The sequence below is a fragment of the Phaenicophaeus curvirostris genome, chromosome 12 (assembly GCF_032191515.1).
Source record: "Phaenicophaeus curvirostris isolate KB17595 chromosome 12, BPBGC_Pcur_1.0, whole genome shotgun sequence".
Lineage (NCBI taxonomy): Eukaryota > Metazoa > Chordata > Aves > Cuculiformes > Cuculidae > Phaenicophaeus > Phaenicophaeus curvirostris.
In genome coordinates this window covers 22264217-22277694 of record NC_091403.1, presented here as the reverse complement: position 1 = coordinate 22277694, position 13478 = coordinate 22264217, and the positions used below count along the sequence as shown (strand labels likewise).

Below are 13478 nucleotides of genomic sequence, written 5' to 3'. Positions count from 1 at the left end.
TGCTCCTCTTGGCACGCGTGTGCCCTGCCATGCGTTCCATGAAGAGTGCGTCACCCACACAGCGTTGCTGGCAGAGCAAAAGGTTGTGGCTTCCCACCGTCTGAGCCTCGGCCAGGCCAAGTCAGTGCTGTCCCTGACTGTCCCTTGCTCTGCTGCCGTTTTGTCCCAGCGAGCAGGGCTGCCCTTTCCTTCTGGTTCTTTCTGTAAACCGCTGTGATTGCGGGCACGGGGAGCAGCAGCCTGGCACGGGCTGGCCAGGCTGGGGCTGGTGCACGGCCGTGAGCGGGCAGGGCAGCAAGGGAGCAGCCTGGAAGGGCTCTCGGGGAGCGGGTGGGCACTGGGGTTGGATCCATCCTCTACTGTGAGCTGCTTTCAGGCAAACATCAGCCGAGGCAGAGACCTGTGCGCAGCCAGAGTGCAGGTGTGGGTCCTGCTGCCGAGATCCCCATCCGGCGAGAGAGCAGCTCCAGGACTTGAACTCAGCTGGAGCTCCTGTTTTCCCTGGGGGTGGAAAGAGAAAGCTGTACCTTTCCCCTTCCATGGGGACGAGTAACAAGAGTTGGTGGCTCCTGGGACCGCTGCCCTCATGCCCTGGTGCTCTTTGCCCTTTACAGCCTGTGCCTCGCTGGGGCTGTTGGCAGTGGTGCAGGGATGGAGCGTGGCTGCAGTGGCTTCTGCCGGCTGCCTCACACCTCTCCAGGATGCTGCAGTGGCTGCACCTGGATGCTCGAGACAGCAGCCGCGCCTGGATACAGCAGCTGCTGGGCAGGGCAGGCACCGTGGCGGGCGGCCAGGGTCCTCCCAGGACAGCTCTGTGCGGTTATAAAACGCTCCTTGCCTGCAGAGCTGAGAAGAGAGAGTTCTGGGGAGACCTTAGAGCAGCCTCCGGGACTGAAAGAGGCTCCATGAAAACTGGGGAGTACAGGGATAGGACGAGGGGAAGGGTTTTCAGCTGAAAGAGGGGAAATTGAGATGAGTTATTTGGAAGAAATCTTCTCCTGAGAGGGTGGGGAGGTCCTGGCACAGGTTGCCCAGAGCAGTGGTGGCTGCCCTATCCCTGGAGGGGTTCAAGGCCAGGTTGGATGGGGCTTGGAGCAACTGGGGTTGTCCCTGCCCGTGGCAGGGGGTGGGACTGGATGGGCTTTGAAGTCCCTTCCAAATCAACTCAACCCAACCCATTCTGTGATTCTATGACTTGCCACAGAGGCTGCCCCTTCCTCCATGCCTTCCTTTCAGCCAGCAGGGCCAGACCCTGCGTCCCCCTGGGCACCTGCAGAGCCCACCCTGGAGGTGGGGGAGCGGCTGTTTTGGGGCAGCACATCATGCCCAGGCTGGGAGCAGAGCATGTCCCCCCACCCCCACAGTCCCTGGTGCTGGGTGGCCCCTGCCTTGCGGTGGCCCCCACATGCGTGATAAGTGGAAAGGTCTCAGCCGCCCTCACACTTCCTCTGCTGCGGCACCGCAGAGCCACCCAGGAACTGTGCTGATTGATGGGGGTTTCCGCTCTCCCTGGTGCTACCGTTTTCCTCCAGTAAAGGCAAACCCTCCTGAAGCAGTGCCAACCACCCTCGTGTGATGCTGGCTTCCATGCGCGGCGGCAGGAGCCGCCACCGTCCCTTTGGATCATGACCCCTGGCTGGGCTGGCAGAGGTCGGAGAACCACGGGCTCTAATTTTGGCTTGTGCAGCCCCATCTGTGCCCTTTGCGCCGCTGGTACCTGCCCAGGGCTGGGCTCACACCGCAGCCCTTTCCCAGTGGGCACAAAGGTGACCCCTGCCTCCCGCAGCCGCTCCTGCCCACGAGGAAGGTAGATCCACATCTGCAAAAGCCACCACTGCCCTGAAGAACTTGCCCCAAACCAGCCAGCGCCAAATGCAGCAGGGCAGGAGGTGGTGCCATGTGTGCAGAGCTGGGATACAGCCGGAGAGAAGATCCTGAATGCTCTTAGTGATGGGGTGAAGCTCCATCCGTGCTGTTGGTGCTCCCTGCACCAGCCCACTGAGAACCCCCCAGCGCAGCGCTGTGCCCTGGCACCAGCTGTACCCCTCTTCGGCACCAGCTCCCCACCCTGCACAGCTAATTTGGGAAAAGTCATTTGGGAAACTGGAGCCCTGCATCCAGCTCTGGAGTCCTCAGCACAGGAAGGACACGGAGCTGTTGGAGTGAGTGGAGAGGAGGCCACGGAGATGGGCAAGGGGTGGAGAACCTCCTGTGCGAGGACAGGCTGGGAGAGCTGGGGTTGTTCAGCCTGGAGAAGAGAAGGCTCCACGGAGACCTTAGAGCAGCTTCCAGTGCTGAAAGGGGCTGCAGGAAAGCCGGGGAGGGACTCTTGATCGAGGAGTGCAGGGATAGGATGAGGGGAACAGTTTTCAGCTGGAAGAGGGGAGATGGAGATGAGACCTTAGGAAGAAAAGGTGGGGAGGCCCTGGCCCAGGTTGCCCAGAGCAGGGGTGGCTGCCCCATCCCTGGAGGAGTTCAAGGCCAGGCTGGATGGAGCTTGGAGCCCCTGATCCAGCGGGAGGTGTCCCTGCCCACGGCAGGGCTGGGACTGGATGGGCTCTGAGGTCCCTTCCATGATTCTATGGAAGCCAGAACAGCGGCTGAGGTCTAGGCAAGCCTTTGCACTCCCAGGATGAGAAGCACGTGTAACACCTGTTGGCAGGTGCCTCAGGCCCCTCCCTGCGCCTCGATGGCCGCTGGGGCCGTTGTCCTCTGCCCGTGTTGGCGTTCCTGGCCGGCAGCCGTCACCGTCTGCCTCTCGTTTCTCCAGGTGACGCAGTACCTGCTGGACCAGTCGTCTGTGATGGACGAGGAAACCCTTTACGAAGCATCTCTGCGAATTGAGCCCAAACTGCCCTCGTGAGCCCGGAGCGGTGGCCGGCGCCACCCGTGTCCGCGCGCCTCCATCCTGTATATACCCGTTTGTTCCGTCGGACGCCCTGGAGTGACTCCCACGTCTGTGCTTCTCCGACCCGCCTCGTTCCTCGGCCGCCGCCGCCCTCCTCGCGTAGGACTCCTCCTGCTCCGTTCGAGGTTTCGTGCCTCGACGCTTGGCCGGAGCCGCGGGTTCTCTCCGACGATGCCCTTTCCGCGTCCCCGGGCGGGCGCCCCCTCCGTCCCGCGCCCCAGGGGACCCCGAGGGGGGACGAGGACCACACGGCGCCCTCGGCCCCGGCCGCGTGCCCGGCTCCCGCCAAGCTTCCGTGGATGTGCTATCGCTCCGTATTCCTTGTGAGCACTCTGAGTACCATGACGTAGAGTTAGAAACCGATGAGCGAGTGTTTTTATCACATATACTGTATCCTGTCCCACCGCCCGCGAGCAGGGATATAGTGCCCCAGTGCTTATTCTGTGAATATTACCATGTATTTTTTACGGTGTACAGTACGAGCGCGGCAGTGGCAGGCATGCTCCACTCGCCACGGGACACTCTTGCTGTAAGCAATACCTCGTGGTATGAGAATTCTCTTTCAAGCCCTAAAACTGTTTCAACTTTACAGCTTGTTTGGGGAAATAGGTCCTTCTTTTTTTTTTTTTTTTTCTTTTTTTTCTTTTTTCTTTTTTTTTTTTCTTTTTTTGTAAAAATATATGTTTCCTGATTACCTCTTGCTAATAAATCTATTCTATCTCAGGGTGAACCGCGCCTTGCGAGGGTTTCTATGGGCGGGGGCAGCGGCGGCCACGCAGCCACCACCCCCCCCCCGCAGCCCCGCCCGCGCCGGGACTCGGCTCCCTTCGGCTGCGCTCGGCTCCGCTCGGTCCTGTTCGGCTCCGTTCGGCTGCGCTCGGCTCCGCTCGGTCCTGTTCGGCTCAGTTCGGCTGCGCTCGGCTCCGTTCGGTCCTGTTCGGCTCAGATCGGCTGGACTGGGCTCAGATCGGCTGGACTGGGCTCCGTTCGGCTCCGCTCGGCTCCATTCGTCTGCGCTCGGCTCCCCTCGGTCCTGTTCGGCTCAGTTCGGCTGGACTGGGCTCCGCTCGGCCGGACTCGGCTCCGCTCGTTCCTGTTCGGCTCCATTCGTCTGCGCTCGGCTCCGCTCGGTTCCTGTTCGGCTCCGCTCGGCTCCATTCGGCTGGGCGATGCGCTGGAGCGCGCTGGTGGCCGTGGCCGCGCTGCTGGCCCCCGCCGCCGCCTGGGCGCCCTCGGCCGAGGGTGAGGGGGCCCCGGGAGGGATGGGAGGGAGCGGCTCGGCTCGTCCCGGCTCGGCTCTGCCTCTGTTCAGCGCCGTTCGGCTCCGCTGAGCTCTGCTGGGCGCTGCTCGGCTCTCCTCAGCGCTATTTGGCTCGGTTCGGCTCAGCCGAGCCGGGGGAGCCACTGACACCTCCGCTCTCTCCCGCAGAGGAGCTGCAGTTCAAAGCCTGGATGCTGCAGGTACCCGGGTCTGGGGCTGGTGGGGGTCTTGGGGCTGGTGGGGACCCCAGGGCTGGGACTGGTGGGGGTCCTGGGGCTGGTGGGGACCCCAGGGCTGGGGTTGGTGAGGGTCCTGGGGCTGGTGGGGACCCCAGGGCTGGGGGCTGGTGGGGGTCCTGGGGCTGGTGGGGACCCCAGGGCTGGGGGCTGGTGGGGGTCCTGGGGCTGGTGGGGACCCCGGGGCTGGTGGGGACCCCCGGGTGGTTCTGACTCCCCCCGTCCCCCCAGAATGGCCGAAGCTATGGCCCCAGCGAGTACCCGCGCCGGCTGCGCATCTTCCTGGGCAACAAGAGGCGGATCGAGGAGCACAACGCCGGGAACCACAGCTTCCAGAGTAGGACCCCAGCCCCTGCCCCGGCCCACGAGTGTTGGACCTGTCTGAGCCAAGCGTTCCCTCCTTCTCCTAGTGGCGCTGAACCAGTTCTCGGACCTGACCTTCCCCGAGTTTAAGAAGCTGTACCTGTGGAGGGAGCCCCAGGTGAGTCTCGGGACCAGAGCCTGTGCTGCTGGAAAGCCAAGCACAGTTCCTGTCCCACCAGAGCCAGAGCGAGGAGACCCTCATCCACTGCCCCTCAGCTCCTGGCCCTGGGTGAGCCGTCACCCTGCTTCCAGCTCCCGGGTGGATCCGTGTTGTTCTGAGCAGACTTCAGGGCTGGCTGGGGGTCAGGAGTTCCCGAAGTAGCTCAGTCACCGGGGTCTAGGATGGAGGTGATCTTCTAGGGCTGGTCCAGGTCTCCCTGGAGGGGAGGAGAGACCAGGAGACCTCAGCCAGGGACACACAGCAGCGTGGCAGTCACTGCTGCCTCCACCCCACAGAGCATAACCGTGGGTCACTATCCCAGCACAGCAGCGTGCTGCAGCTCTCCCACTTGGCTTGCAGAACTGCTCTGCCACGAAGGGGAATTTCCTGCGCAGCTCCGGGCCGTATCCTGACTCCATCGACTGGAGAAAGAAGGGAAATTACGTGACGCCTGTGAAGAACCAGGTGAGGAGCGTGTGACGTTGGCAACTCACCAAGAGCAGGCTGAGAGAGGGGCTGACCGCTGCGGGGAGGAGGAGTGCTGGGGTGAGGGTGCCCGCAGGGAAGCAGGAGCCCCTCTGTGGCTGGAGTGCTGGGGAGGGGGAGGCTGTGGGACCTCAGGCAGGATCTGAGCAGAAGGAGAAGCCCAGCTGCCAGCAGGGAATGGAAGTGTTCCGCTGCCATGCCGTTCTGCCCCAGCCCTGGTGCTGCGGGGAGCTCGGTGGCCCTGCGGCGCGTGGTTCCTCTCTGGTTCCAAACGCAGGGTGCCTGTGGGAGCTGCTGGACCTTTTCGACCACAGGGTGTTTGGAGTCAGCTATCGCTATTACGTCAGGAAAACTCTTCTCTCTGGTAAGAAATTTTCCTTTCCTGTGCGCTGAGGCCAGTCCTGCCTCCCGTTATGGGGCTGCAGGTGGGGCCAGTGCCAAGACTGGCTGTGCTTCGCCGCAGCCGGCACCCCTGGCCCTGCAGACCCCTTGCAGCTCCTCACAAATCGAGACAGAGCTCTCCATACCTGTGGCCATCACCATCCCCTCTCTGGTCTGAGTGTCTCGCTGTCCCAGGCTTGGGCAGAACCTTCCTGGAAGCAGGATGAAACCAGAGGGGCCAAAAGCAAGGGCTCTGATGGCAGAGCTCTGTGCTGCAGGCAGCATGCTGAGAGGCTGACTTGAAACTCCCAGAGGGTTTATATTCTTGGAGAACCAGAACAGTAGCCGCTTCTGTGACTTATTGGAATAGCTAAGGGTTGGGTTAAGCATTAAAACCAAACTTTTTGGTTTGGCAGGGACACCTCCCATGGGATCAGGCTGCCCAAGGCGCCATCCAACCCGGCCTTGAACACCTCCAGGGTTGGGGCAGCCACAGCTTCCCTGGGCAGCCTGTTCCAGGGCCTCCCAACCCTCATTGTGAAGAATTTCCTCCTTATCTCCAGTCTAAATCTTCCCCTCTCCAATTTAAAGCTGTTCCCCCTCATCCACGCCTTTGTAAAAAGGCTACAAGAAAGCTTGGGAGGGACCCTTCAGGTACTGGAAGATCGCTCTAAGGTCTCCTCAGAGCCTTCTCAGGCTGAACAACCCCAACTCTCTCAGCCTGTCCTTGAATGGGAGGTTCTCCAGCCCTCTGATCATCCTTGTAGCCTTGACCTTTGAAAGAGATCTCGGCCAGTGCTCCCGGGGGTGGGACGGTGTCCTGGCAGGCACAAGGAATGCCTCTTGCAGCCGAAGCATCCCGTGCTGCTGGCTCCACATCTTCCTCGTCCCGCTTCTCAGGCCGTGGAACCGTTCAGACGGGTGGTTCCAGCTCGGCGCTGCAGCCAGCCAGCAGCACAGCTAAAACCAGCGGCACAGCTAAAACCAGCGGCACAGCTAAAACCAACGCGCTTGCCGCGCACGTTACGTTTTGTGTCACTTATTCCAAATGCAGGTGTTGAATACTGACTCAAAACACTCTTCCGCAGGCGGAACAGCAGTTGATTGATTGCGCTCAGGCTTTTAACAACCACGGCTGCAGTGGGTAAGTAAAGTAATAAAAAGAAGCGAGAGTGTCTTGTGTTCCGTGACTGATAGCTTTCTCAAGATCTTATGTCAAGATCCTTCCAGATCTTGGAATACTTTTGGTTTCGCTTTGGCTGAGAGGTATCAGGGCAAACAGTTTTGGGGTTGGTTTTGTTATTTTAATGTCACCTTCCCTAGAGGTTAGAATGTTTCACTCCATCTCTCCAGTGTTTCCTAACCCCTGTTCCCTCTCGGTTCTCCTTGGCTGTTGTTTAGTCATGGTGTTTTCTGACATCACGGTCAGGGTGCTGTGCAGCTGGGCCTAAACATGCTCGGGGACCGCAGGGGGTTTCTGTTCCTCTGCCCATGGGTCACGCGCCTCTCATGGTGCCTAAAGGAGCCCACAGAAACCTCTGCTTCCCCTTGGATGGATTCCTGCTGGCTCTCCTAGAGAAGGCAGAAAAGAAAGCTTTCTGAAATCTTCTGTTTCCTGGAAGATAAAGGGTCCCGGGGGGAATGCTCAGAGAGCTGAGCAAAACCACTCTTGTGCATTTGATGAGTCTTGTGACTCCTCCTCAGGCCTTTTCTTGCTAGCCTGGCCCAGTCACATGCTACTTTTCTTCCCTCCGTGAGCTGTGCTCCCCGAAGGTGGCCAGAGAATTAGCAGCTGCTCGCTGGAGACGTGGGTGCCTTGTCCTCCCCTGTGCTGTGCAGCTGGGGACCCCAGGCTGCAGGCTGGCATGGAAAAACGCCTTCCAGCGCGCAGGGCTGCGGAGCTGAGCTGGCACGGCTGGTGCTGTGAGGGCGAGGGGGCCTTGCGCCTTTGGGGCTCCAGCGTTTGCTCAGGGATTACGCACTCCTAAGACTGAGGCTCTTCTGCCTGCGTAGGACCACGCCAAACAATGTGATGAGCTCAGCCAGCAGTCCCAGACAGGGAGATGCTGCAGGAACAGGCTGGAATTCCTGCCTTTGGAGGGTCTGGGATACGCAGTGCCCTTCCCTCTCCTTCCACTTTGGGGGAATGTTCTGTAGGAAGGTTAAAGCTTGGCTCTGCAGAAGCCACAGCGTTGCCATCCTAATTAATCTGCATTCCGGTTGTGTTGCCTCGCAGGGGCCTGCCAAGCCAAGCCTTCGAATACATCCTGTACAACAAAGGGCTCATGGGGGAGGACGCCTACCCGTACCGGGCCAAGGTATTTCCAGTGCGCTCGGATGCGTTTCTGCAGCGGCAGAGCAGGCTCTCACAGCGGTTCCTTTCTGTCCACACAGAATGGCACTTGCAAGTTCCAGCTGGAGAAGGCGATTGCGTTTGTCAAGGATGTTATCAACATCACACAGGTAGGGCTCCAGGGGTTATGTTTCCGAAGTCCCAGGGCTGTGCCAGGCCCTGAGGTGTGCTGGGCTCTGTGGTGCAAGCTGCAGCCTGCTCGTTCTTTGGAGAGGAGCGAGGCGCTGGCGGGAACGCTCCTCCACTCCCCTGCAACGCTGGCTCCTTTCTCGGAAGGTGGCACCAGCAAAGCACCAGAATACAGGCATGAGCGTCTCTGCTTGCTTTCTGCAGTGGTTGCCCCTCCAGACTGTAAAAGAGTCATGGTTCTTGACTTCCAGTGCCCATGAGAGGCACGTGTTTCTTTGTGTGCAAGCAGGAGGCCAGGATTCACCTGCTCTGACTGCTGGTCCAGGGATCCTGGTGGCCCATCCGGAGGTAAATGACCCTGGGTGTCCTTTTCTTGTAGTACGACGAGGACGGCATGGTAGAGGCTGTGGGGAAGTACAACCCAGTGAGCTTTGCATTTGAGGTGACGGGCGACTTCATGCACTACAGAAAAGGAGTCTATTCCAAGTGAGTCTGAACACGGGAGGGAATGGGGAGGGGAGGGTGTGGGACTGGAATCATTCCCATCCCCATTTCTCCTGCTTTGTGGCACGGGATGCAGCGACACTGGGCTGCATTCTTGCATAAACAAAAAAGAGAAACTGTAAGTAAACTGAGTCTTGACATACTGGTATAAACAAAAAAGAGAAACTGTAAGTAAACTGAGTCTTGACATACTGGTTTCGCAGGGTATGAGAGCAAAGCACAGGGAGGAGGGAACAGCGTGCTTGCAGCCAATTCACTGCTGGGAGCCAGGCTGTGTTTGGAATGGAGCTCGGCAGGTCCACAAGCTCAAGAGATGCCTCCACAGCCCTGTCTCAGGCTGATGTGGGGGTCAGGGCTGCAGGTGGTGGCAGGGTCAGCCTGGGTGTTTCAGCTGAACACATTTAAGCCCCAACCAAACTTAAGTTTTCTGTGGGGCTGGGGTGGCTCTCCCATTGTGAGGCCCCCAAGGGGTGGTGGTGAATGGTGTTGCTGCCTTTGTGCTGCCCTACACCAGAGCTGGAAGGTTTGCAGGTCGCATTATTGAGGTGGGAGTCCCTGCATCGCTGCTTTCCGCAGGTCAGGTGGGTCCCGGAGCACCTTGTGCCGATTCTTCTCTACCGCTGGACCTGTGAGAACATTAGTGGAGAAACCAGTTTGAGACACAAGTGACCTAGTAAGAGAAGGTCTAAGTGTTGTGTCAGCTCTACAGCCAAGGCAAGAAGCTACTTAAAAGGATTTGTTGTGTTTTCGAAAGACTTTGCAGCAGGATAGCTTTCTATTAGGCAAGAACCGGACAAAGTGCATGTTTAGTGAGAACTAGAAAATTACTTAAGAGCAATGAATCCTCAGTCACGGAGAACTGGGAGAAGAGACCAACACTTGGTCTCTTGATCACCTAAAGCTTGGGAGAAGTGACCAATGCCCACCTCTCTGCAACCTCCTTTTAGGTAGTTGTAGAGAGCAACAAGGTTTCCCCTCATCCTCCTCTTCTCAAGGCTAAACAACTCCAGCTCTCTCAGCCACCTCTCATGAGACTTGTTCTCCAGCCCTGAAGGGGCTTCATTGCTCTTCTCTGCACGTGCTCCAGGACCTCAATGTCTTTCTTGTAGTAAGGGGCCCAAAACTGAACCCAGGATTCAAGGTGCAGCCTCACCGGTGCCGAGCACAAATGCAAGGTGTGGAAGCAGGGAGGTGGTCAAGGTGCTTTGTAATGGGATTCCTCTTTGAGGACCCCATGAAGTAAAGCTCTATTGCACATCTAGAGTCTAAGGCAGATTTAAAGTTGGAGCACATGAAGTAATTGGTGCTGTGGTGGTTTCAGCCTGTGCTCCCCAGACCAGCTCTGAACAGATTCGAGAAGAGTAAATCTGTTACAGGGTTGATGAATCTTTTAGTTCCCTGCGATCTCACAGTGTTTAAAAACAGGCGCTCGAGAGGTGGGACCTTGGGCCTTGTGTTGTCTTGTTTTGTGTCATAGGCAGCAGCTTTCATCAAATGCAATTTGAAAGCTGGAGGTACAAAGAAATGTCTATTTGTACTGAGGAACTCGCCGTGCAAAGTGCAGAACAGAGCCCCTGAGCTTGGGGCAAAACAAACCATTACTGGGATGTACAAAGAGCTGCTGGTTTTCATTGGGAAAATTCCTTTGCTCAGTTTTTTCACTGATAATTATGAACAAAAGGCCGGGCGAGGCGCTTAAATCAAAGGTTAGGAATCACCCTGGCTTCAGATAAGGCTGGTCATAACATCTGAGTGAGAAAACAGCAGTATCTCTTTGTCTTGGCTCCCCTCCTACTCTTCACAACTGGAAGTTCAGAGTATCCATTAGTTGTTTTTGCAATTGGAGTGTGATCAAGAATGCTGGTTAGCCCGTGATTAATTAAATTATAGGCTGGTTTTTTTATGTAAGAAACCCGCCTGTTTTTCTTCCCTTTGCAGCCCACGATGTGAGCACACTCCTGACAAGGTGAACCACGCCGTGCTGGCTGTGGGGTATGGAGAGGAAAACGGGAGACCATACTGGATTGTCAAGAACTCCTGGGGCCCAATGTGGGGCATGGACGGGTAAGGAGGTCCCAGTGCCACCAGACCCACCACAGTCTGTCCCTAGCTGGGCTTCCACTCAGCCTTCAGGTTGCCCTGATGCTCTCCAGCTGAAATTCCACAGCGGTTTCTTGCTCTGGGAGGGGGCAGGGATGTCATCCCAGCCTCTGGAGTGAAGGAGACTTGGTTCTACAGAGTCTTGGGGTGACTGGTTAGAGCAGGCCCTTGGATCAACAGATCTGCTGCTGGTCCAGGGGCTGGGCCAGCACGTGCGGAGCCACTGGTTCACCTGGTGCCAGGAGAGCACCTGCCTGCCCTGGGGTTACGCAGCCAGAGAGGAACAGGTTGTGCTGGCAGTGAGTTTTCGCTCTGGCTCCACAAGTATTTCCAGCTGCAGGTGACGCCTTTTAGAGTCAGGGGCTACCTCTGCTTGTTTGTGGTTTCAGGGGGATGGGGAACAGGCACTAACAGCTCCAGCACAGCTCCTTGCGCTGGCAGCAGAAAGGAGCTCGTGTGTAACGAGAGCAATTGCCTTCTACCAGTACCTGTTGAGTTAACTCTGCCCGAGGAGGGAACGCTCACTCATACACATTTCTTTCTCCCTTTAGGTACTTCCTTATTGAACGTGGCAAGAATATGTGTGGTCTCGCTGCCTGTGCATCTTACCCCATTCCTCAGGTGTAAGAGCAGAGCACAGGCTGGGGAAAGCGGGCATAGAAGGAATGAATGATTGCGTATGAATTCCTAAATGCTAATATCAGGGAAGTGAGAACAAGATGAAATAAGTCTGCTGAAAATCACTGCCTGCAGGCAGGTTCCTTGGCTTGCACACAGCTTCTTGCAGTAGGGAGACCCAGCCAAAAGCAAGTGTGCTCTTGCACTGAGCGCCAGACTCCTGCCTCTCGTGTCAGCTGCGGTGCAGCTGCCTTCGACCCTACCCCAGCTGCAGCCTCGTGGCTGGGGCTGTTGGCAGCAGGAGCGCTGCCTGGGCAGTGGAAATGTCCCAATCACCTGATTCCAAGAGCTCCCCCGTTCCTTCAGGTGGCCACTGAGAATCATAGAATCATTAGGTTGGAGAAGACCTTTGAGATCATCAGCTCCAACCGTACCTGTCCGCTACTAAATCACATCCCCAAGCACCTCCTCTACCCGTCTTTCCAAACACCTCCAGGGATTGTGACTCAACCACCTCCCTGGGCAGCCTCTGCCAGTGCCTGGAACCTTTTCTGTGAAGAAATTTATCCTAATGTCCAATCTAAGCCTCCCCTGACACAGCTTGAGGCAATTCCCCCTTGTCCTATCACCTGTGAAAAGAGGCCAGCACCCAGCCCTCTGCAACCTCCTTTCAGGTAGTTGTAGAGAGCAATGAGGTCTCCCCTCAGCCTCCTCCAGGCTAAACAACCTCAGGTCCCTCAGCTGCTTCTTGTAAGACTTGTTCTGCAGCCCCTTCACCTCAATTTTCACCTTATTTCTCAATCAACAGATGTAACTCCTGGGAATTTTAATTCTCTTTGGAGATTTTTCCTTTCTCTAGAAAAACACGAGTGCTGTGATTGCTACATTTTATCTGTTTTCAGTAAATGATGTTAAAAAATCGCATAAGCAAATAGAGAATAAATGGATGATTTTTTTATAACTTTGTTACCTGAAATCAAGAAAAAAAGAAACTCCTGAAACAAAGCATTTTGTTTAAAGAGGAGACATGGCTTTTATTCTGCCCAGGGTGCTGTCTGGAAGATTTTCCACAAGGCTGGCACCCTGACTGCAGACCTCAAAGGCCGATTGATACAAAACCAATGTTCAGAATCCCACTGAGCTCATACAATTGTTACTCCAAACTAATACAAATATTCATTAAGTTAAGCAATTTTTTTGTTAAAAATAGGATTGTGTATTCCCGTCTGTATCTTTCGTTAGGATAAGGATGACCTTCAGGTAATCCTTAAACAGTCACGATTTCTCAGTATCTGATAGCCCTTCCCTTGTTTCATCACAACCTTGAGTTGATTAACTATTGAGTTAATGTGCACAACATGCACCCACAGCCCAGGAGGCCAGCTGTGTCCTGGGCTGCATCAAAAGAAGCAGGGCCAGCAGGGCGAGGGAGGGGATTCTCCCCCCCTGTTCCTCTCATGAGGCCTCACCTGAAGCCCCGTGTTCAGTTCTGGAGTCCTCAGCACGGGAAGGACATGGAGCTGTTGGAGCAAGCGCAGAGGAGACCACAGAGGTGATCCAAGGGCTGGAGCACCTCCCGTACAAGGACAGGCTGGGAGAGCTGGGGCTGTTTGGCCTGGAGAATGCTGACAGGAGACCTTAGAGCAGCTTGCAGAGCTGAAAGGGGCTCCAGGAAGGCTGGGAAGGGGCTCTTCATCAGGGAGGGCAGGGGCAGGACAAGGGGAATGGTTTTCAGATGAAAGAGGGAAGATTGAGATGAGATCCTAGGGAGAAATGTCCTCCTGTGAGGGTGGGGAGGCCCTGGCCCAGGTTGCCCAGGGCAGTAGTGGCTGCCCCATCCCTGGAGGGGTTCAAGGCCAGGCTGGATGGAGCTTGGAGCCCCCGATCAGTGGAAGGGAGGCGTCCCTGCCCATGGCAGGGGTGGGACTGGATGGGCTTTAAGGTCCCTTCCAACCCAAACCACTCCACGATTCTGTAAG

General features: G+C 56.9%; 3 protein-coding genes across 4 annotated transcripts in view; 2 read left to right on the top strand and 1 right to left on the bottom strand.

Moving 5' to 3' along the window:
• Positions 1-3499, top strand: part of RASGRF1 (Ras protein specific guanine nucleotide releasing factor 1) — a 36845-nt gene extending 33346 nt beyond the window's left edge. For both annotated transcript variants that reach the window (XM_069866588.1, XM_069866586.1), the window contains exon 27: positions 2771-3499. In XM_069866588.1, the coding sequence (XP_069722689.1) occupies positions 2771-2863 (93 nt within the window). In that variant the 3' untranslated portion in view covers positions 2864-3499. The remainder of the gene's footprint in view (positions 1-2770) is intronic.
• The window catches only part of ANKRD34C (ankyrin repeat domain 34C), a 202875-nt gene that overhangs the window by 88765 nt on the left and 100632 nt on the right, over positions 1-13478 (bottom strand). The window lies entirely within an intron of this gene.
• CTSH (cathepsin H) lies at positions 3574-12456 on the top strand. Its single transcript, XM_069866648.1, has 12 exons — positions 3574-4150; positions 4338-4369; positions 4637-4742; positions 4816-4886; positions 5289-5393; positions 5692-5778; positions 6884-6939; positions 8032-8113; positions 8190-8258; positions 8657-8763; positions 10720-10845; positions 11433-12456. The coding sequence occupies exons 1-12, from the start codon at positions 3589-3591 to the stop codon at positions 11506-11508; spliced, it is 1479 nt and encodes a 492-aa protein (XP_069722749.1). The 5' UTR covers positions 3574-3588; the 3' UTR covers positions 11509-12456.